Source organism: Molothrus ater, chromosome 2 (assembly GCF_012460135.2).
Source record: "Molothrus ater isolate BHLD 08-10-18 breed brown headed cowbird chromosome 2, BPBGC_Mater_1.1, whole genome shotgun sequence".
In the NCBI taxonomy this organism is placed as follows: Eukaryota; Metazoa; Chordata; class Aves; order Passeriformes; family Icteridae; genus Molothrus; species Molothrus ater.
The window spans coordinates 72,986,612-73,009,961 of record NC_050479.2 but is presented as its reverse complement, the minus strand read 5'-3'; the positions used below and the strand labels follow the sequence as shown (position 1 = coordinate 73,009,961).

Sequence of the window (23,350 nt, the reverse complement as noted above, 5' to 3'; positions counted from 1 at the left end):
GCTATACGATGATTTACTTTGACTTGTAAGAGTTTCTGTCATTGGCTCCTGGAGAATTCTTTTCTGTCAGTTACCTCAGCTTCTTGAATCTTCTCTCAGGCCATTGTCCTATGATAGTTGGCAGGAGCAGCTAGGTTCCTCAGCTTGTCAGGTTCTCCCTGGATCGTACTAGTAAGAGTGTAGCTGACAAGTCCATGAAGGGATCCTTCCCCTCTGTCAGAAGACTGAATCTGGAGTACTGTTTTCAGTATTGGACCTTGTGGTACTGAAAGTCACTGTCACACAGAGGAGGGAGTCCAGCAGAGCTGCCAGGCTGGTGGGCAGGAGGTGCCCGGGGTCTTAGAGGTGTTTTCCAGCCTTTATAGTTCCATAGTTCTGTATGTAAGACAAGATAGCTGACTCATCACTCTTGGAGATGATGACCAGGGGTGATCCAAAAGAGGCTGTGTCCCTAGAGGGGAAATCTTCCAAGTCATTCAGACTTCTTGTTCAGGTGCCATCTTTTACACTGGAAATGGCCAAGAGAAATCTTGCATCTCTTCTGGATGCAGCATTTCCTAAATTTGGAAGTGCAGTCCTGGATACCTGCTCAGATTGTTTCAGATGCCAGATTCTGTGTAGTCTTTCACCCATGATGTGTTGCAGTTCAGAGGTGGCAGTGCTCCAGGATGTTGCAAGTTTGTCTGGTTGGTGTGCCCTGATCAGTCATGCAGGTGACATTCAGTCTAGATGATGTTGTCCACTCTTTGCAGGTATAAAATACTCCTGTAAGAATTGGGTTGTGGGGCTTCCAAAACCCTCTGATCCATTAACAACCTTTGTTGAGTGGCTTCAGAAAGAGAAACCTGTCTTTTGCATCCCTAATGGAGGGAGGTGCCTGCAGTGCAGAGGATTTGGATGTTTAGTCACAAATCCTGTCTTACATAGGGTCATCTCTTGGCTAGTTCCTTGGTCTTTGTGCACTAACACTAACTATAGGAAAGTGCTTAGCATACCTGTTCTTAAAAGTAGAAGTCTTAATCTCTAATTTGCTTTCTATGTCCTTGTTAGAGGGAATAAAAACTCTGAATTACCCACTTAAATTCAGGCTACCACTTTGTGAGTCAGCATTTTGTTTTGGAGGGTAGCATAAGGGAGGTAGTTCAGAAGAAAAAAATTCCATCAGGAAGCAAACATGGTAATAGTTTGAAACAAGTATGAACAGACTTGTCAGATTAAAATCTGTTAGAGGTAATATTATCATGATTAATGCAACATAAACTCAATCATATGCCTGATAATATCTGTTGGAGTCACTTGGAGGGTATTTGATAATTTGTTATGTCTTACTCAGGTTTGACAGAATTGGTGTTGGTAAGCCATGTTATAAATCCATGCCATTTCTATATTCGGAGATATTCACAGAAGAAAGAAGCATTTGCTTTGCAGACAAAATTAGAAAACTTCTGCTGTAGTAAGAGTTCCTATCTCTTGCCTTCAGACATTTTGGAACTAGGTAAATTGTTAATTTCTAAAGGTCTACACAGCTTAAAAATACTACCTTGCAATATACCTTCCTTAGTATCATATTCTTTCTTGTTTCTCTCCTCCCTCCCACTCCTTTATGTGGTAAAGCAGTCCTTATAAAGTTCACTGACTGAATAGAAACCATTCTAGAAAGGAAAATGAAAGACAATAATACATTCTTAAATCATTAAAATTATTTCCTAGCCAACATGTTGATGATGTTACCCACTTCCATAATGTGTTCAGAAGACTGATAAAAAGTATGTATTATGTCAGTGGGGTTTTTGCCACTTTTCTCAGAACTATAGAAAGTTTACCAGAAATTACTTTTTGATACAAGCCAAGCACCTGTTAGCCTTAAAGACACTGTGTAAATGAATGTGAGGGGAACTTCTGGTGGCTACAGAGACAAGATTTACGGTCTTTGTGTCTTCATTGTAGCAGTAGCCTTTTTATTACCTGTGTGGAGGATGGGAATAGGGGAGCGTTATGCAGAACTGTAACAATAGTTTTGGTGTGAAATACTCTAAAATACTGAATTTAGTCCTTTTGTATTTGCTTCCATATAGGTGCTAGAACTTTCATTAAGAGTAAGGAAACTGGAATGTGGTGCCGTGGAACTATCACTGAACTAATTCCTGTAGAAAGTAAAAATCAGAGGAAGAAGCTTTGTGGTCCAATAAGACACAAAGTGTGTGATATTGCATTGCTGAAAGTATTCCTGATTGATTTTGGAAGCTCTGTAGTTCTGATTTTCTCAGGGTATGTTTATGGAAAGAAGGGGTTTTGTCTGCAGTTGCTGTCTTTACTGTTGTTATTCAAGGTCTCTTCTGAGAAACAAGTCCTTCCTCAACTTCACACAGGTGGAAAACCAGATACCCAAATGGCTCTGGTATTCTCTGCATACATATTCCCTTCAAAAAAAAAAAGTGGCACTGTATTTAAGTGCACAAGTGTACAAGCCTGCATTCATTAAAATATTTAACTGAGACATGAATTGCAAAAGCAAACTCATGAGCATGTAAGTACTAAATGTTTTAAAAAAATGCATTTCACTGAGACTTTAAAATTCTGTTTTATGGACATGACATTACGCCAATTACTGCAATAATAATTTACAATAAAAGTTTGGGGTTTGGTTTGGGGGCTTTTAGGCATTGGATTTGCAGTATTTTGCTTTAAAGCTAGTGCTGCATTTATTCCCATTGACATTAGATGTGATCCCACTGAAAGGCCTGATCCTGCTACTCTGCAAATTATTGAAACCCATGACATTTGTCTGTTTGTGAGGAAGCCTGACCAGCACATTGAGGCAGAGCTTGCAGCCATTCCTCCTTTAGCAGTACGGTGTTCACTGAAGGATGTTGTTCCCAAAAATGAAGTAAGTACAAACTGCTTGAAGTATTTCAGGACCTTCTTAATAAGATTTCTGTTAAAGAATGTAAATATGGAATTTAAAATTATTTTATTCCAATATAAACAGAAGGAAACTCAAGAGTACAGGGTTTATTTTTTTAAGTTAAATTCTCTTGTAAAAAGATGTGTTGCATTGCTCTCATTGGAAAAGAAATGAAAGTCTTAAAAAGCCTGTGAGACTACAGTTGTATATTTCAGGCTTAAATCTCACTGTTCATACTTTAGACATGTTCTTTTGTGAAGTTTAAAAAGTAATTGCAAAATTGATCCTCTTCTTTTGTGTCTGTCTGGTAACTATGCAAGCAGTAACTTTCAAAAGTCATCCAAACAAAGAATAAATGGCTTCTTAAAAAAAATTTAAGGTAATCCCTTCAGGGATTGTACTTGTTACTTAAAAAATTTTGCCACTATTGTAAAGTGTTATTTATTCTCTTTCAGTATAATCACAAATAAAGTACTGCCAACCTTTATTCTATTACCAAAAAAGGAATATATATATAACAGTATTATTTCCTTCAGTATTCACTTTTTATTGGGCTTGCTTTATTCTTGCTACATTCACGTGGAAGTGAGCTAAGTCCAGTACACCTGTGCATTTCTGACAGTATTAACTGTTGATCAGTTTTGAGGAGTTTTTACCAGTCTGATGTTGACTGAAGTAACTTTAAATAGGAAAGTTCTGGAACAATTTTCTCAAGTGTAGATAAAACACCTTCCTTATATGTACTTTCAATTTTTTCTGTGCATAAGAGGCACAGATTTGCAGTATCAAATGAGAAATGCATTAACTTGATCCCAGAGAACAATTAAGACAGGCTTTTCCAAGGTAGGTAAAACGTTACACAGGATGCTGTGGAGAGCAGCAATGTGTAAATTGATCAAATCAGGTTGTGCATTTGTGTGAAGACGCAAGAAGACAAACTGACATTTCTGTTCTCTCAATTCATGGGAAAGTCATGAAATGAAAGTAAGGTCAGATGATTCTGGTTGATGTATCAAAACAATCTGAGGGGGTCTTCAGAAGAAACATGGTAGAAACTGCAGTCCTTTGGCCTGACTCAGTTTTATACAGTTTAATACACATATACTAATCCATAATGAATTCCATTCAGTGCTGTCCTGGCTATGGACTAGACAAGTCTGACCATGTTCAGTATTTAATCTGTTCAGATGCATCTGTGCTTTCTTCTTTGCATTTACTTTATCTATCTTTTAATTATTTTGTTTGTATTTTTTGTTTTAACATTCTCTGACAACCCCAGTAACTTTTTGTTTCTAATACAGGATGAAGGTTGGGAAGAGGAGGCAAAGACAAAATTTTTAGAAATGGTAAATAATAAAGTTGTTTCAATGATGGTGTTTAGAGAAGAGGATGGTGTTCTCATTGTGGATCTGAGAAAACCTCCATTTAATGAAGTAAGCAGTAATACACCACTGTCTCTCAAGGATGCATTGGTTTTCTTAGATTTGGCAAGGTATGTGTCTTCTTTCCTTCCATCCTGCTCCTCATGCCATAAGAGATAACAGAATAATGCTTACCAAGTGAAGTTTACTAAGCTGGTTGCTTTTGCAGTGTTCCATATATTAATGTGTGATGTATTAACCTTCAGCAGTGTCTGCTGATTTCCTTTTTTCACCTTCACCAATGAGCACCATGCTATACTCATTTGCACTAGTCAGGCTTCATTTAGATAGGGAACTTTATTTTAGAAAATGGCAAAATATATATTCTGTACAAATTTTAAGTAACGGGGAGGCTCTCTAAATGAAAAGCCCTTGATGTCCATCACAGACAGAAAACCACACAGAAATGAGCCTGGGATCTGTTTGATTGGCTGGTAGGCAGTGGGAGAAGCACTACAGATAATTGGCTGCACCACCTGCAAGAGGGAAAGTTTAAGCTATACATTTAAGTATCAATCAGGTAATTTTTATAAGATAATTTTGTGTATTTTAATGGGAAATTTGACATTTGAATATAAAAGGGTTTGTTTGCAGTTCATTTTGACTGACTTTATTCAAAATTTCTCTTTGTTTATCTTAGGTTTAAATTACAGCTTCCCAGCCAGTTGGAAAACTGCACTGTCTTGCAGTACAGTCCACCAAATATTCCACAGGAAGGAGAAGAGGTCTTTGTTGTGGTTTGTCACATTAATAGTCCAAGTGATTTCTATCTTCGCTTGGTAAGTTTAGAAATAAAACCTGTTCAGATTAAGCTATGAGTAAACATTTTAATGTTGACCTATTTGTAGCCCACACTAAATAAGCTACAACTTCTATTAAGTTCTGTCACTTGTTACCAGTGGTTGGATTCCTAGAATTAGTAGGTGAGATTAATTCCAGCAGTCATTGATTCAGCCTAGTTAAACTTCAGGAACTCTTAAAATCCGGAAAGGTTTTGTCAGTTCTGTAACATGATTCATTCTTTTGTGGGTGTGCAGTATTTTACTGGTTAGAATTGATTGAATAGGGCACTATTCAATAATTGTCAGGCTCTTTAATTCACTTTATGTATTCATGACCACTTTAATTTTGGAGGGAAGACTGGAAAGTACAGTACTATTAAAAGAATTATTCCTTAAAAGAGTAAAATGCCATTAAAAAGAACATCTGCTGTGTATGTGTGGTTTGTTGTTTTTATTTCAGAGAGAGAGTGTGGAATCTTTAGCTCTTCCAGAGAAAATTCAGGAGATATATAAACAAGAGAATGGTAAAAACTTTGAAATTTTTTGCCCAGTTGAAGGCCAAGCATGCATTGCAAAGCAGGAGGATGGGAATTGGTACAGAGCACAGATTATAGGTGAAGTATTGATTCTTTTACTCTAATGCTAGGTTGCAAAATCAGATGTGCTAGTAGGTCAGAGTCACATGCTGGATATGAGCAGTAACATCCAGCCGGTATTTTACAGGGAATTATGGTGCTACCAGGTAGCTTCATAGAGTCAGTAGTACTAATTCATATTCTTTTGCTATTAACAGACTGATTTATACACCTGTGCTTTCTAACAGAGATGCAACATATTCCATTCTCTAGAGACTATTGAAATTCTATTACATAATTATTTCAAGTAGCATTTCTCTTGCTGTTACAGTGTGAACCCCAGCTTTGGCTATTCCAGCCAGCCTGTGAGTGTATCTGGTGTTGGTTCATAGTCCTCCATAGTCATTCCAAAGGGAGTGGGGGGCTGTGCTTGTGCTGAGTCTGTGTTGCCTGTAGGTGGGCAGTGTAGCATGTCTGCTTATGTGTTTACTTGGCATGTCTTCAGTGTGCCACTGTCTCACAAAAAGGGCCCAGATGCCAGGGCTGGCGTTTCAAGGACCTGAAAGAGCTGGCTCCTAAAGAATACTCATTTTGGTGGGGGTATAAAATTTAAAAAAAAATTATACTAGGTGGTCATACAGCATGAATGTGGGGTCTGCTCTGAAATTCTGGTGCTTTAACCTGTATCAGATACTAATTTTTTGTTAAAATATCTTGGGTTGTTTTCCTTGGAGGGCTGCCAAGTTGTCGGGAAGTTCTGGTAAAATATGTTGACTACGGCAACATTGCAAACCTAACTCATGAAGACATACGCAGAGTGAAACAGGAACTCCTGAGCTTTCCAGAAAAGGTAAATGCCTGGATTAAACACTCAAAATTAACAGCATCTCAGTGAATGAGAGGGGAAAGGGAGAATTGTGCACCTTCTGAAATACATTAAATAAATAAAATGTTAAGGAACTTCGTTTTTGCCCACCATTATGAAGTGTCTCACTTATGTTTGGGTGCATATTGAAAAATCAATTTTTTTTGTATCTTTCAGGTGTTAATTAAATCTAATGTTGCCCTGCAATTTACATACTGCAGGAGAGGTATATATACAATGTGTATATACATGCTTATTTAATTCACCTAAATTTATTTCCATAATAAGTCAAATGAAATTTTGTGTTCTTTCCTTTTTAAATTATAATCTCGTAATAAGAGGGGGGTTTTATATGTATTTTTGTTTGCATTTAAAATTTGGTGTTTTTCTAACTTGAGGAATGGATGGAGTGTCCCCCTTTTGACAAGGAGGAAAACTGACTGGGAAAGAAAATGGCAAAGTATTTCTGCCAAATAAAAAAAGTCCATAAATGGAAATTATTTTTTTCTTTGCTATTCATTTGATAGTTTTGGTTACCAATCACAATTATGCTGAACTTTGCGACTCATCTGTTGGTAGGGGTTTTTCTTAACTCCTTGAAGGCACTTTTTTTATCACATCTGTGCAATAATCTTTACTGATCTCTGTACTAGTTCTATGCCTTACCATAAAGGGAGAAAAAGAGATTTAGGCTCTTTGTATTTCAGCAAGAAGGTCTCTGAATGTGAGGTTCATGCTCAGCTACTGGGAAGGGAGGGATCATTTTGAACTAAATCAGATTGTGGTAATGTGGAACCAGAAGCCAAGGTTGTGCTGTTGTGCATGAGTGCAAAGAAAGCCTGTGATTCAGTCATAATGAGATGATACTGATCTGTATGTGATGTTGGTTGCACAATCTTGGGTTTTTCTTCAGGCAATCAGGTGTAGGCTGGCTTGCATTGAGCCATTCAAAGGGGCAGATGAGTGGAACAGAGAAGCCAAGGCAAGATTTGAAGAAATGACTGAAGATAAGCTTATGTTGTGTTCAGTTATTGGTAAGTTATCAGGAGTGTATTAATTTCTATTTCTGTATTGTTAGGTTGTCTCAAATGTAGAAACAATCACTTTGAAATTTAAAATAGTATTTATTTTAAATGCTTGTGTTCATACCTGCTAGAGATAGTCTCACTCCAGGCTATCTAAATTCTCTCCTCTGATTGGAGGAGGCATAACAGATAAAACTTGCAACAAAAGTTCTGTTCATGTCTTATCTTACAGACCACACCAGTGTTACATAAGTATTCTGATTATTCAGGTGGGCTTGTTTCCCAAAGTACTAGCTGTCCATGACATTTCCTGACTTTATTGGTGTCTGTGACTGTGATTGCTGCTGCTCTAAAATATTGCCAAAAAAGAAAAATAATTTCAGATAACACATATATGCCTTAGTAGGATTTTTCTCAATACCATATATTGTTCATATGTAGCTACTTACTTCTCAGCCCTTGTGGAATGATGATTTGGAGGCCATTTGATAAATGGAACTAAGCGTAGCAGTTGGAGTTTTTCTACAAAAGCATTTTGTGATTATTGGTGTATTTTAGGTTAATTTTATGGATATGTGCAAAGCTAAGCATCTGCATATTGTTAATGTTCAGAATCAGTTATTTTGTACATCAGACGTAATTTTGGAGAATTCTGTCTTTTGCCATTATTGTCATTGCTCTAAAACCAGAATCTTCATACTGTCATTGATTGGCACTAATTATGTTGATATTATTCATTCACAGAAATTTTAGATAATAACATCTTATCTATTGAGCTCTTCAATGCCTCTGCTGATAATGGGAAAAAATTCAGTATTAACTGCCAGCTAGTTGAGGAAGACTTAGCATCCTACATACCTGGGTAAATACATTGTGCATTTCTTTCAAAGTTTTCGGAAATACAGAATTTGTGTATTGAAACTGCTGGTGTTGGTGTGTCACCTCCAGTGGCTGGAATTTACCACATCTGTGATAAATTGATTTTAAGATCTCATCCATCAGCTGGTGTAATTTAGAGTGTAACTGCAATTCACTAGTTTAATTCTCAAACTAAATCTTAACTAATGTATTGAAGTTGTACCTGTGAAAAAATTTGAAACCAAATGTTTGCCTTGTACTTGTAGTGCCCCTGAGTGCCAGATCTTCCCAAAGTGTTCACTGTTAAGGTTCCCATTCCCATGTAATAAGAAAAAGAATTTGTGTCTTAAACCTGCACATATGGTGAGTCATCCCTTTGGGAGGTCTGTTACTAGAAAACACTTGGGTAACCAGCTATGGCAGCAACAGAAGGGTTGGGAAGACAGCAGAGTTGGGAAGTATAATAGATAATCCATGAGCTATATAATTCATGAAAATCTGTACTTACTCTTCAATTAATCATTTTTGAATACTGATGGAAATACATCATTAAATGGGAAGTTTTCATTCCAAAAGGAAATTCCTGAATTTGCCTTTTTTAGGAGGAAGCATGTAAGTGGATTTTCTCTCCTAGCTCAGAAATGTTACTAAATCTTAGTAACACTCTAATACTGTCATAGTCACAATTTTTAGTAAGATTTTTGTAAGTTATGCAGCCTGAACAGCTGAGTTGTTTTTTCTCTGTCACAAAGGTATTTTGTGGTGTCCCATCTGTACTTAGATGCCTGCTTCCAGCCTTCAGTCAATGGGATATATTCCTTTAGTATAAGTTGTTGTGTAACACACTGATCCCTTGAATAAGGTGGATTTTATGATCCCTTGCTCACTCTCCCTTCTTTAGTTGGACTGGGGAGAAAAAAAGAAATTTAAAAACTCATGGGTGAAAATAAAGGCAAAGAAATCACTTGCCAAGTACTGTTGCAGGAAAACACACTTGATTTTACTTAGTTATTACTAATTAGCATAAACACTGAATTACTAATTCAGGCATTGGTACACAGAAGACAAAGATTTATAGCACCTACCCTCCCCCTTTCCCAGGGTCAAGTTTATTCCAAGTAGCTCTCATTCCTCCCCTGCCCTTGAGTTCCACTCAGCATTCAGGGAGGCAGTGAGTAGTGCAGGCAGTTGGGGTCAGGACACAGCAATTTATCCATGTTGCCCCTTCCTCCTTTTCTTCCTGTCCTTTAGCATGGACCCCCCACAGGCCTTTGTCCCTTATATTGTGGGGCAAGAGGCCCACTCCAGATGTTCTGTTCTTATGATCTTGGTGTTCCCTGTGCTACCTCTTCTCTTCCCTGAATGTGCAAGGATACCTTCTGGAGGAGAATAAAAATGTTACTATCGTTCATGTTTAGAAGTAGCACTTATGAATGCTTTTGTCTAAGCTACAGCTCACTTTTTTCATGTTGAATAATTCCCTGTTATTTTGGTATTGAGCCTTTTTCACTTCATATAAAATCGGTTTAAACTTTCTATTCTAACTATTTTGTCCTCTTTACAGGTACACTGAAAGAACTGAAGTAAAGCCTAATGAAATATGGGATGATCCTCTAGAAGAAATTTCTAAAGCCTCAGAAGCTTTTATTCCTACAGACATGGAATCTGTTGATGAAGGAGATTTCAGAGCACTTTGCAACAAGGAGTTACATGGAAGGATTAGTCATGTTGTGTCTCCTAGTAAAATTTTTGTACAATTGCTGGCATCAGAAGGTATACTGAAAAGGTACTGAAATTCAAAGAACTTCTCTTTAATTAAAGTGTCCTTATGACAAAATGGTGAAGTATAGTTAGAACAAACTCTGATGAGAGTTGCTTTGATACTGTGTACTTCTTGAAGGCTGCTGACTTACTTGCCTTTGTTGAGGAAAGTATAGGAGCAGAAGAGAGGTTGGCACTATATTGTGGCTTATTAAATAGTTCTGATTCCAAATTAAGTATATGATCTCACTCGTATTTCAAATCAGTTTTATCGTAGTACATACTGGAGCCTGATGAATGCAACAGTGTCCAAAAAGATTAAATCTTCCTGCTCTTTCTTCTCTCCTTCCCATTCCCTCATTAGAAATCTAGTTAAATAAAACCTGTGTCCCAAGTCTTAGAATTTACTCTTAGTGGTAGTAGCAGGGTTTTTTTTCAAAGTGTTTCCAGTACCCTGTTAGGAAGTTTGAACACAATTTCTAGACACAGTGTATATCAGCTGCCTTTGGTAGATATTTAGGTAACATTTAGGTAGTCATGCCTACTCTTTGGAAATAGTTAGAAGAGTGTGTCAAGGTTTAGTGCAAGTTGCTTATGCATTCATTTATCTTTTAATCTTCTTGGCTGTGACTGCCTAGAGTTCCATTTATGTAGTCATGACATTGAGGACCACACTCTCAAACTGTTGTCAAGAGAACACGGTGTAGTTTTCAAATAGTGCCATACAAAGCACGCAGGATTGCTCAGATTAATTCCAGTGTCTAAGTTAACATGATAGGTTTACAGACTTTTAATCAGTGTGCATGTGTTTTGTAACTCCCATTTCATGTATTTCTGACATGTCAGAAAGGAAAGCTGCAGCACTGTACATCTGTTAAAACCATACAGCTTCACTATATGCTAGTTAAACAATGACTGAGTAAGCCTTTTATTTACTGCATTACATTTTATCAGTAGAAAAGCGTTTTTTTGAATGTCAGATTACAGGAGGAGATGGCTTCCATCTACAGAGAATCCCAGCCACAGTCTGTGAAGTGGGAGAGGGAAATGCACTGTGCTGTTTATGTACACGATGTGGGACAGTGGCAGAGAGGTCAGATAAGCAGGATTGTCTCTGAAACAAGTGCAGAGGTAAAGCTCTTATCTTAACAGGGTTCCTACTTTTATTTCTAAACTTGAAAGCATTCACTGATTAAAATAAGGTCAAATCTTTGTTTCTTTTTTCTGTGTTCATATTTTCTCACAGTCTTTTGCTTTTGTTGAGAGTTTAAGTAATGCTGTACATAGCTGCAAATCAGTTGATGGACTCGTCCAAGCTCAGGTGCCTTTAGCAGGGAATCTGGTCGTTGAGGAAGGCTCATGAGGTTGACTCTTTATTTACACTGCTGTTTGGAACACGGCAGAGATTCCCAAGCTATAGTCTAACAATTCATTTTAGATTCCAGCAGGTGTGTGAAACTGAGGGTTACACTAATTCAAACTTAATGATCCTTGTTAAAAGAGGGAGCCAGTTGAACCAAATGCAACACCACAGGATCACATGTAGTCAGGCAGTTGCATGAACCCTAAACTGATCCTGATGCACTGTGTCATGTAGCTGTAACACTTTCCACAGTAACCTCACACAGCACTGCTTGAAATGTGTTCTGTTGTATCAGTTTGAAAATAATGAGCACCAGAAAAAACATTTTGTGATTGAATACTTAGGTTTCTCTAAAGGAAGAATGGCTTTTTGATCATACAGGTAATCAGCACTGAAGTGCTATTACTTTCTTTTCATCCATCATCAGGTTGTGCCCAGGGGTCTTTTTAGTAGAAGCAGAGATGGGACTTTGTGTACTTCAGTTTGCATCATCTGCTTTCTGAGCCCAGGAGCCTTCAAACAGCTATTTAACCCCATCAGAATAAAAAGCAAGGGGGGGAGGAGAGCTATTTCAGTGTTTCTTGGTTTACCAAAAAGTCAGTAAAGTTGTTTAACCTCCTTTGAGCAGATTTGTATGGTTTGTCCCTTTGCTGTGCTGTGGTAGTTTCTTGAGTTGTGGTGAAGTATTTCAGTGCAAAAGGCATTTATTAAATCCCAGTTATGTTTGAACTTCTTTTAACCTCCTCAGGGATGCTTCGAATTGCCATTTCTTACAGATAACAGCATGAGAGGGGTTTTTTTTCTGTTTTGTGGTTTCTTGCCTGTAACAGGTACTACTTTATGATTCTGGATCTGAAAAAACGGTGGAGGTCAGCTGTCTAAGAAAACTTGAGGAAAACATGAAGACCATCAGGATGTTAGCAATGGAATGTTCACTGACAGAAATAAGGTAGCCTTTCCCTTACACTGAGTGGCAGCGATAGAAACTAGCAATGATGTACCTTTGTTAGCACTGATTATGTAAGATTTGGATGTGGTTTGCTTTTTGAATAAAGAAATAAAGAAATGGGGTGCTGGCTGTGATTTATTTAATTAAGGTTTGGAGGGTTTTTTTCTAAGGGTTCTACTGTATTGTAGTAAAGCAGAAACTGTTCTGTAGAAATAAATAATATTTATAGGTTGAGTTACAAAATAGTGAACAGATTTATTTCACTGAAGACTTTCTTTCCTTGGCTCAGAATTTGAGATGAATTGGATCTCATGAAGCTGTACAGAAGGTCTCTTTTCTAGACTGTTTTGACAGGTGTCATAACTTCCAGAACTCATGATCCTCCTCATTTTGAAATTCTGAGTTTGTATTTTTTAATTTTTCTGGTTGTAGAGATCCAGAAATTAGTAATGATTTTGTTACACTTGACTGTAGTAGAGATTCTTTTTTTTTTCTGTAACAGTTTAGGCAGTTTAGAAAAAAAGCCAAGTTTTTGGTAGAGGGAAGAGTTGGTGGTTATACTCAGGAGATGCCAACTTCTTTTGTACCTAGAGGTTATCATTTGCTCTATGTTAGACCCACAGGTGGAAGCACACAGTGGACAGCGACAGTGTGTGAATGCTTGTCCTATTACCTAACTGGAGCACAAGTGAAGATAGTCATACAGGTTTGTAATCAAAACCAGTGGTATTTACAAAATTCCTGTCAGACTGTCTCTTAATTTGGATTTTTTTCTGAATATTTTACCTTTCAAAAAGTCATTAGTAGAACTTGTATAGCTGTTTGCTCTAGGGCAAAAGGTGCTTTCTTCTTTCTGCTTTACTTTTGTTATTCACTGTAGCAGTAGAGCAGTTGGCTACCCAGTGTGGAGAGAACTTCATCTTTTATATAGTTGTTACTGGGGAACAGTAGATGTATCTTTGGGATCACTGGGTGCTGACAGCCTTTATGGACAGATAAGCAAGCAGCTCAGGTTTTTTATGAGAATTATTTCAGAAGCTACTTTATTAGTTTTCAAGCCTCAGAGACTGGAAGAATTAATCCAGTGCTGTATGAATATCATTAGTAATTTATCTCTTCCACGGTTTAAAAAAAAATGATTATTGAAAGGATTTGATTTGTTCAGTGTCAGTTGTCAGCTGCCAGTGATATTTTACAGTGTGTGTGGCAATAAAAGCAGTGATGAGTGGAGTTATTTATGCATGGATTTAAATCTCCTGCTGGAAAACAAGTGTTTGGCACTAGATTTTATTAAAAAAGCTGAGGGGGAAAGCAAGATTTACTCTACAACTCTTTTTTAATGCTGTGTGTAGCATAGAACAGTTGGTAAAATGATTCATATGGATTAAATAAATTTGTGTTTTCTCATGTGGGTACCAGTTGTTCAAGGATGTCTGATTGACAGTCAGTACCAATAAAATGAACAATATGCCTGTAGTTTGGAGGAAATGCATATTTGTAGTATGTTGTCCGACTCTCCCGTTTTTTCCAGGAAAATGTTGTGGGTTGTGCATTGCCCGTGAAAATTCTTTGCAAAGATGAAACAGGAAAAATGACTGATACTTCTGAATACCTTATTGAACAGGGTTTGGCTCTTAGAAACAGAAGGTTTGGATACTTTTCTGTTATATTCTCTCATACTCTGATGTTCATATTTGGCAAAACTAATAAAATAAAAAAATTTGGATTGTGTTCTACAGTTCTAGCAACAGAACTCCATCTTCAGTGGACTTACTTATAATGTTTTATAATGAGTATAATGTTATTTAAGTATCCATGGCACGTTGCAGTTCTCTAAGTTTTTAGATGACAGTACTTTGAGATACCTTTGCCACTTCTCTGTGTTACTTGTATTATTTTGTAGTTTTGCACTTTTGAAGTTCTCTGTCAGTTAATACATTGATATTTGATTGAATCTTCTAGAACTGGTAAAGCCAATGGGGCTTGTTTAGTCTCCAAGGAACATCTTGAAGGACATTTTGAGCAGGAGAACACACAGCTGGATGGTTGTAATTCCAAAATTGCATATGAAAGAAACAGGACTGTTCCAGAGGAAAACACCACTATTTCAGAGAGTGAGCAAAAGTCACTCAAAATACCCAAGCCACTGCCTCATCCAGAAATGGATGAAGTATATAAATCTCCCATTGTTCCTGAAGCAAAAGTTTTCCAGGCTGTAGTGAGTTGTATTGGAGGTGATGGAACTATTTATATAATACCAAAATCATTTGGTGAGTTTACATAGAAGAAAATACATTTATGAATCTAAGTGCTCTTGGGTATCAGAATGTATACTAGAACACCTCTTTGGTACATGTTTCACTGGTTTGGAATATTCCTCTTGAGAGGTGATGTCCTTTGGTGTGAGGGGCAGGGATTCTCTCTCTCCTTAAATCAGCTTTCCTGTCCTCCCACCCTCCCAAGAAATCCAAAAACCCGAAGTACTTGGATAGGCAGGTTACTTGCCTTTCTTCTCTAGGCTGTAATGGGTAAAGCAGCAAGTGCTTTATTTTGTAATGTTGACTGATCAAGTAAATGTAGTAATCTTCTTCAAAGTGATGCAGATGCAGTCATAAAGATTCTTGGACGTTAGCTTGGTTCTCAGATACTGTTGTATTTTTTTTCCAGCAGTTTAAGCTCAGTAGTTTCTTCAGGCTCTTTATTTGCATTGTGATGCATTCTATATCTCACAATGTTTCCTGTTTGTGTTGCTTGAAAGAGTTTCATTTTCTTCTGACTGATGCAGTGTCACTCCTCAGTTCCATGTTAGTATATTGTGCTTTAGAGATATATTTATGTATGAGAACATTAATTCTATCTTTTTTGCTCCACGAATGCATTTAACTACTACATTATGTGACTATTTTTATTCCTAAAACTTTGAAATTCAAAGTACAGTAACCCCACTTGCACAGGACTGTGTTCTTCCTGCAGTTCTTGCTGTAGGCTGTACCATAACAGGAGAGGTTCTTCTGGACACCTCTTCTGTGATGTTTCATGGTGTCCTACCACTAAAACAGTGTTTTGAGAGTTGTTGTCTTGTTCATGCTTTGTTTTGCTCTGATACAGTGGTGCCTAGGTGTCACTTCCAAAATTTATAACTCTTCTACAAGTTCTTCTGAGATTAGAATTCAGAATTTCTAATGGCTTCAGAATTGGAAATGCAGTTTACTGTTAGTAACTCTTCTGCATATACTAGATATTGAACATACATACTGTATCACTGTTGGGAAGTATATTTTAAAGTTGCACATGTGTTTGTTTATACATGTCATCTGCATCTGATGGGGTTTAGTGATGGAAATATTTTGCACGAATGTTAGAGACTATTCTTAATTTTTTTTATTATTTCACCTCCTCTCCCAAGAAACTGCACTAAACAAATTGATGGCTGAAATACAAAATACCTTCAAAGGCCTTGGTCTCCTGATACCGTACTGCTGGAAGAAGGGAGAAGCCTGTGTTGTAAGAGGATCAGATACTGTGTGGTATCGAGCTAAAATTGTAGAAGTCAGCGGTAGTACTCTGCAGGTAAGTTTGATTGGATGGGGTAAGGGGAGCGGGTGTATGTATCTGCATATGTGTGTTCAAAAAAGGTATGTAATCCATTCCTGTAAAATAAATAATGGATTTAACATTTTTTCATTCAGCTGACCTGTGCAGTTGTTCATTCTGCTTAAAAGTGTGGATTACTGTCCTCATTTTTACATTTATTTTAAAAATCATTTTTACCTCTTTCAGTTGTCACAATTTTTCCTGTTTCCCTAGTAATGATTAATTTTCTTAAGTAAAAAGCTGTTCTTGATTTCCTGTAAGTAATCCCTTTTAGGATTTTTATTTTGCTGTTCTTACCATATGTGGAATGCTTTGAAAACAATTAGGTTTAGAATCCCACACCTGCCCTAATCCTCACCCAAAAAGTATTGGCTGTCTGTTTTGAATTCTTTCTGCTGCAAAGGTGTAGAACCTTCTCATTAGCAGTTCATCTTACCTGAGCTGTTGAGTCTGCTCATGACTTTTGAATGCAGATTGAAAAATCTATCCTAGTTCACAAATTTTTTTTCCTTTATATTTTAAACTGGTTATTCCACAAAAGGTAGGAATTCTTGCAAGAGAAGTTTATAAACTGAATTTCTAATCTGCCACAGCACTTTTTTTAATCTTTTCTTGCTTTTTCCCAATGGTACTTACCATTGAACCATTATTCTTTTTCCTCCATAAAAGTAATGCTGTAAACAAATGCATTCCCTTACTAAACTTAAGTATTTCAGGAATTATTTCAGGAAATCTTTGCATTTCCTGTAGGTACAGTACATAGACCGTGGTTACATAGAGAGCATTCCTCAGTGTCACCTGTATCCAACCACATTCTACACTGGCATTCCTCCATTTTGCATCCCGTGCCAGCTCTACAAGACGCTGCCGGTGAGTAGTGGCACATCCGTGTGTTGGTGGGTGGTTACTCAAATCAATACCCTGCCTGGTCAGGCTGAGAGTAGTGCTGGTGTCTTCTCTTGCCTGCAAGGATTCAGAGAAGAGATGATGAGGATTGTTTCAGCAGGTCCTTGTCAGGGCCCAGCAGGTTTGCTTTATGAGGGGACCATGCTTGAAGGGTAGCTGTCAGTGGGGTTAGACCTTCGTGAGACAGGCACTGCAGGCTTGGCAGGGGATACTCAGAAATGAAAATTCACTTTGCAATAGCACCAACAAAAAGTAAGTCCTGGATTTCTTAATGCAGAATGGCCAGACAATCTGAAATTGTCAAGTCCTGCAAAACTGTGTTTCTAACATTCTGATCTTGGCTGTGTAGGAAGCAATCCAAACTGATACAGCTGAATTGTTTTAGGGGTTTTTGTCAGTAAGTAATTGGTATGTAAATAACATCTTCACATACCATCACACCTTGCTTACTCTGAATGGTGAACTTAGTAAAAGTGAAATACTGAAGTTACCAGCTTACTTTTATTGCTGGAAATGGTTAAACTGATAGAGTAAGTAAGGGGTGGTGGGGCAGGGACAGGCAGCAGACCTGCCAGGGAAAGGTAGCATGCCCAGGTAGGAAAGCTCCTGCAGCGGGTGGTGAGAGGGCTGTGCAGCATCAGGGAGGCTGAGGAGGGGTTGGATAGCTGATTCCAAGTGCAGTCTGCAGTGAACCCACAGCCAAACAGCCAGAAACCCTCCCAGCAGCACATGTGGAAGAGAGAAGGGACAATCATGCAGAAGAATGGAAGCTTGCAATGGCAAGGGCCTGCAAGAAGAAGAGATTTTCTCCAGAGTGTGAGGTGTTCCTGTAGCACTGCTTCCTCACTCTGCAGGCCGGTGAGGACAGAGCCCTCACATCAGGAGGGATGCCAGGGCTGAGGAGGGCAGCACCCTCTGCTCCCTGTGTAACCCCCAGTGCAGCTGACAAAAGGCAGGGGGAGATGGGAGACAGGAGCAGGTGCTCCCTTCAGAGAGGTTCAGAGGAGCCCATGTGCTGACCCAACATTCTCTAGAGAGGGATGGTGCTCCTGCCTGTTTGTACTGGGACATCACTGAGAGGCTGCCAGGCCCTATACAGTCCTCTCCCTGTTTCCCAGTGCCATGAGTTAGTTATCTGCTCCTGTTGACACCAGTGATAACCCTCAGACTGCTCCTGGCTGTGTCTGCAGGGGTTATCTGCAGATCCCAAGAGTGCTTGTAAGGATCTGTGGCCTCCCAGTAGTTTTTTCATCAGTCCTGTCTGGCAGAGGGAAGGGCTTTGAACGATTCGCTCCAGTCTGGTGAGTTATGAAATGATAACTGTTGCCACAGGACTGTTGCACAGCCAGTGGTTGGGCTGCTTGGATGATGGCACTCACTTTGAGGAGCCTGCTCAGGTGGGGCCCGTGTCCCAGAGAAGAAGAGCCTCTTTGGTCTGTAGGCATGCCAAGCCTGGAGAGGGATCACAGGTCAGGAGAGCACCTGAAGAGCAGCACCAGTGGGACCAAGTCCAGGGAAGGGCAATGGAGATCAGAGGGCTGGAGAACCTCTCCTATGACAGGCTGAGAGAGTTGGGGCTGTTTGTCCTGGAGAAGAGGAGGCTCCAGGGAGATATTCAGCACCTTCCAGTACCTAAAGGGGGCTACAGGAGAACTGGGGAGAGACTTCTTACAAGCTCATGGAGTGATAGGACCAGGGGGAATATCTTCAAATTGACAGAGGGCAGGTTTAGATTTGGTACTAGGAAGAAAGTCTTCACTACAAGGATAGTGAGACATGGGAACAGGCTGCCTAGGGATGTTGTTGATGCCCCATCCCTAAAGTGTTCAAGGCCAGGTTGGAGGGGGCTTGGAGCAACCTGGTCTGGTGGAAGGTGCCCCTGCCCACAGCAGAGGGTTCAAATTCAATCCTTAAGTTTCTTTCCAACCCAAACCAGTCTATGATTCTGTGAAAGACAGGCTTGTAAGCGTACAGGTTGGACAGCAAACAGATACAGGAGAGAATAAAAGTATTTAAGTTTTGTTGAGTGTTATCTTAGATTCTGTAAGTATTTGGATTATGCTTCAGACAATTTTGCACACATACATTATTGCATACATAGTATTGGTTAGATTTGGCAAGCAGCATCTCTTTCTAAGCCATTTCAGGATCTGAAAATTGTGGGTTGCATTGTCACTTGAACTATAATGCATCAAATAGTAGATAATATTTAAATGATTGTAGACAAATCAAACTAATGTGTCTTCTAGTCAGATTTCTTTTTTAATGGTAGTTGTGTATTTCCAACTACCCTAAGAATTGGAAGAATATTACTTGTTAGCATCTTAATGTGTTGGTTTCTGCTTTTCTCCAAATAGATTGGAAATTTTTGGCAGCAGGAGGCAGTAGAATACCTTCAAGAACTTCTCAAAAATGAAGAGGTTGAAATTCATGTTAAGGTAGCCTAATTTATTCATAGATGTGGAATGAAATGAAGTTTTGTTGTCTTTTTCCTTTTAACTAGCATTAAGAATTGTACATGAGGAAGTATAGCAGTAAATGCATTTCTTAGACAAAAGAAAAACTACAACTAAACTTAGTTCTCCTGTGACTTTATTATAGTTTTCAGGCCTTAAATATGTCCATTAGAGTTAGTGCTGGTTTTTCACCCTGCTCATGTTGAATTGTCATTTTGACAAGTAACCTACCTATTGGCAGCATAAATTGTTCTAAATTCTATTCTAAGTGATAAAATTCTAACATAATTTATTAAAATTATAAGGAAGCACATCATCTGCATTGTCTGAAAACAAGTCATTTCAGGCAGCTTAATGATAAATTGTGAAGGGGGAAGGGTTTGAGTGAGCAAACATGGGATAGTTTAGGATGAGCAATTGGTGCTCCCATATCAGAAAGAGGGATACTCCCATTTGTGTTACAACGGATGTTAATAGGCATCTTGGTCTTGTGGCTTTGAGTGTTATGCTTATCAACATGAGAGGTTTGAATTTCTTGGTCACTGTTTCTAAAACTTTAGCCAATATTACTGTTACAGTCCTGTTTTGTCCTGTGTAAATAGGAGCTACCAGATAACCCATGGGGCAAGCTGTCCATCAGCCTGTATTTTGGGGGGATGTCGCTTTCATCCTTCATGGCATACCAGAGGTACTGTGTTGCTGAAGATTGCCAGGACATACAAAAGGTGGTGAGACTTGTGTGTGTGTTTGTCCTCCTTTTGCTGTTCTACCTTTGGAAAGATTATTCAGTTGCTTGTTGTGACCTAGGAGGATTTGTTACTTTTTTTAATATTTCTATGTGGTTTTGTGCTGTAAGCAGCAGTAGGACTGAGCACATAGGTCTGCAGCACAACATGGCGAGCTACAATGTGCTGATAAGACTCTGTGGAATAAAAAATTGCCAAGAGTTTGTTCATGGATTCTGTAATGAAAAGAGATTTTTGTGCTTCTGTTTAAAGTCCAGCTAGCATTCCTCTAGAACACTATGAATAGGGTAATACTTTTAGCACTTGAAGGGATTAGTTATTCATAGAAATATATCCAAGGATGGAGTAAATTAAATCGAGTATTTCATCATAAAGCCAGTGATTTATAGGGGAGTTACCTAGGTTCTTTATTCCAAGAGTCTGGGACATCTCCCCTAAAGATCATCAGGTAAGATTGAAGTTTCCACCTAACTTCATTTTCTTAACACAAAAAACCCGTGCATAAATAATTTCTCTGTATTTGTTTTCATTTTTTTGTTCCTTGAAATTTGAGGATCAGGTTTATTTAAATTGCTAAGACTTTGTTACTGCATTTTTCTCTTAATTCTGTTTAAGTCTGCCAATGTACTTTTCATTCCAATGAACATCTTTGCTTCAGAAAATAATTTTCCAGTACAGAGTCTGCTGCTGTCACTGCTGGTGCTAAGCTCGAGTTGTCTACCACTGGGCTCATGATGCAGTTAGAAAAATCCCTCAGTGTATATTAGAGCTGAGTAACCATGGAAAACCTCATTGTAAATCAATCCCTTGTTGCATTTTCATAAAGTCAGCACGACACACAGCTTCAGCAAATTAAATATGGATCTGGAAATGAGATTGGTACCTTTAACACAAAAATTAAATTTGGAAAACAAAAATAAAGCTGTGTAAGAAGGTTGCAGGCAAAAAGCATTCAGAAAGCCTGAAGTGCTTTCCTCAAGGAATAATAGCATTAAGCAGATCCATTCCAGGAATAAGTGACTCAGAACAATTTGTAAGAAAACAGACATCAGAAGTGTTCAGTTGTAGACCAGAAAAGAAGCAAGGTATCCAGAACTCGAGCTGAATCTCAGGAACAGCAGAAGTGGGAAGCAAACAGCTCTGAACACATTCAAACATAATCAGCTCTGGTTTTAGCTGTAGAGACTCGGCAGCCATGCTCACAAGACAACTGAAGTGCATTCGTTTTATATAGGGTGTAACCATTATCTATTATTTTATTCTATTGCTTTGTAACTTCATTTCACAGCTTCAAATCTGTGATGTGGGGTGAGTTAAGCTAATAAGGACTTCATTCTGTGTTGTGAGCCTTGCAGCTGCTAACAGTGGCTTATGCAGGGCTCAGTGCACCATTGCTGCAGTGTCTGTCTTAGAGATGAGTTTGCCTTGCACTGCACTGATGAGCTTAGGAGCTGGTGTTTGTTACCATATGACAGTCCTAGCTTAGGCATTAGCCTGAGATTCCTGGTAGGGCAGTAGGATGTTGGAGAATGCATCAGAATCTCCAGGTGGGCTGAGCTTTACAGCAGTGATTCTTACTCCAGGTGTGTGTGTCCAAGTGTAGTCAGGTGGCTCCTGACTCACACTGCTCCTGATAGTTTTGCAGAAATCTGCCATTCAGTTTGTGTATCTGTGATTTAGTTAGACATCCTTTCTTTACCTTTTGGAGTATGTACTTTGAATGGAAAAAATTTTTTTTCCTAGCTAAATTTGAGGAACATAATGATTTTTTGTACTGCATCCTCTGTCAGATCCTGCAAGGGAAACAAAGGGTCATAATTCATTGTTTCATTTTCCAGTTACATATGTTGCTTCTACTTTTCTCTTGGGGCATTAATGAAAAGTGTTCCTCAAGTAAATGTTTAAAATGTATTTTGGAGAAATTGTACATTTTGTAACACGTCATGTTTTAAGTACAAGAGATAATATGAGCTCTTTTCATGACCTATGTTCTAGCTGAGCTGTGTGCCATATATCCTTCTAAAAATATAATTTAATGCTCCAGGGTTTATTTTGTGGTGAACCAAATGCAATAATGACATGTAGAATTCAAACTGTAAAATATATGGTTTTAAAAGAAGATACACTGGACAATGCCATGCTGCTGAGAAAAATCTTTATCTGTACATTGCAATGTTGGTTTTTTTTCATCAAGGACACACTGCTTACTGTTATTATACACCTTTTTAGGTAACTCCTTTGTACCAGAAGTCATACCTAAGTCAGTTTCTGTTTTGTTATTCAGTATGATGCTCAGCTGAAGTCTGTCTTGGTCTAGGGGGTATTTGAAGGAGACCTTTCACCTTCGTACCTGCTGCAACCACTGCCTGTTCCAGGAGAAACCTTTCCTGTCACAGTTACCCACCTGGTGTCCCCCAAGGAGGTCAGTGTGTCTGGTCAACATCTCACATGCTGCACTCCCACTGAGCAGCTGAAAAGGAGAGCACAGATGGCAATCTCGTAGCATTAGAGGCTGCAAAATGGTCCTGAGCTATTGGTGCAGGGGGTTGTGTGGGGCAGCTCTCTGGATGAACACTTAGTTGAAATAACCTCATAGGTGGGGGCAGCGAAACACTAATCGTTTCTCTAGAAAAATTAGTTTAAAGAATTACACTACTGCAGTCTGGTAGTTAGCTTTTTTTAATAAGAAAATAGGTTGTTGGAATTTAATGTGGCAGAACAATAGTGAATTTTGTGTAAGCCCACACAGTTTCCTGGAGTTCTGCCCAATCTCCCAGGCAAAAGGCAGAATGTCATGTGAATTGATCGAATAAAAGATTCCTATGTGGACTTTGAATGTTGAATGATGAAATAGAGAAGAAAGGGGAGCAAGGAGATGCTGAACCTTTCAAAGATGGGATCTGGATTAAAAGTAAACTTAATAATGGTTGGAATTCCTCATTTCTAAATTACCTGCAAAAAATAGTAACATCAGAGCCTTTTCTTTAAATAGGTTTATATTTGTCTTGATTCTTCTGAGAACCTTACAGAGCGCTCTGCCACAGAGAGATCTGCCAGCTGTGACTCAGAGAGCCTTAGGAAAGCCCTGAAGTGGTGCAATAAAATTGTAAAGACACTTCCTCATCTAACAAACTTCAAAAAAGG

The 23,350-nt window shown here is 38.5% G+C and overlaps 1 protein-coding gene across 1 annotated transcript in view; it reads left to right on the top strand.

Annotated features, from left to right (window-relative positions):
- Window positions 1–23,350, top strand: part of RNF17 (ring finger protein 17) — a 40,061-nt gene that overhangs the window by 12,626 nt on the left and 4,085 nt on the right. Inside the window, exons 12-32 of the mRNA XM_054513999.1 lie at window positions 1,334–1,495; window positions 2,076–2,268; window positions 2,722–2,887; window positions 4,207–4,397; window positions 4,967–5,105; window positions 5,569–5,722; window positions 6,418–6,533; window positions 7,462–7,582; window positions 8,318–8,435; window positions 9,996–10,217; window positions 11,173–11,323; window positions 12,386–12,504; window positions 13,120–13,210; window positions 14,036–14,151; window positions 14,467–14,774; window positions 15,911–16,074; window positions 16,849–16,968; window positions 19,362–19,442; window positions 20,063–20,188; window positions 22,524–22,628; window positions 23,199–23,349. Coding sequence (XP_054369974.1) covers window positions 1,334–1,495; window positions 2,076–2,268; window positions 2,722–2,887; window positions 4,207–4,397; window positions 4,967–5,105; window positions 5,569–5,722; window positions 6,418–6,533; window positions 7,462–7,582; window positions 8,318–8,435; window positions 9,996–10,217; window positions 11,173–11,323; window positions 12,386–12,504; window positions 13,120–13,210; window positions 14,036–14,151; window positions 14,467–14,774; window positions 15,911–16,074; window positions 16,849–16,968; window positions 19,362–19,442; window positions 20,063–20,188; window positions 22,524–22,628; window positions 23,199–23,349 — 3,114 coding nt within the window. The remainder of the gene's footprint in view (window positions 1–1,333; window positions 1,496–2,075; window positions 2,269–2,721; window positions 2,888–4,206; window positions 4,398–4,966; window positions 5,106–5,568; window positions 5,723–6,417; window positions 6,534–7,461; window positions 7,583–8,317; window positions 8,436–9,995; window positions 10,218–11,172; window positions 11,324–12,385; window positions 12,505–13,119; window positions 13,211–14,035; window positions 14,152–14,466; window positions 14,775–15,910; window positions 16,075–16,848; window positions 16,969–19,361; window positions 19,443–20,062; window positions 20,189–22,523; window positions 22,629–23,198; window position 23,350) is intronic.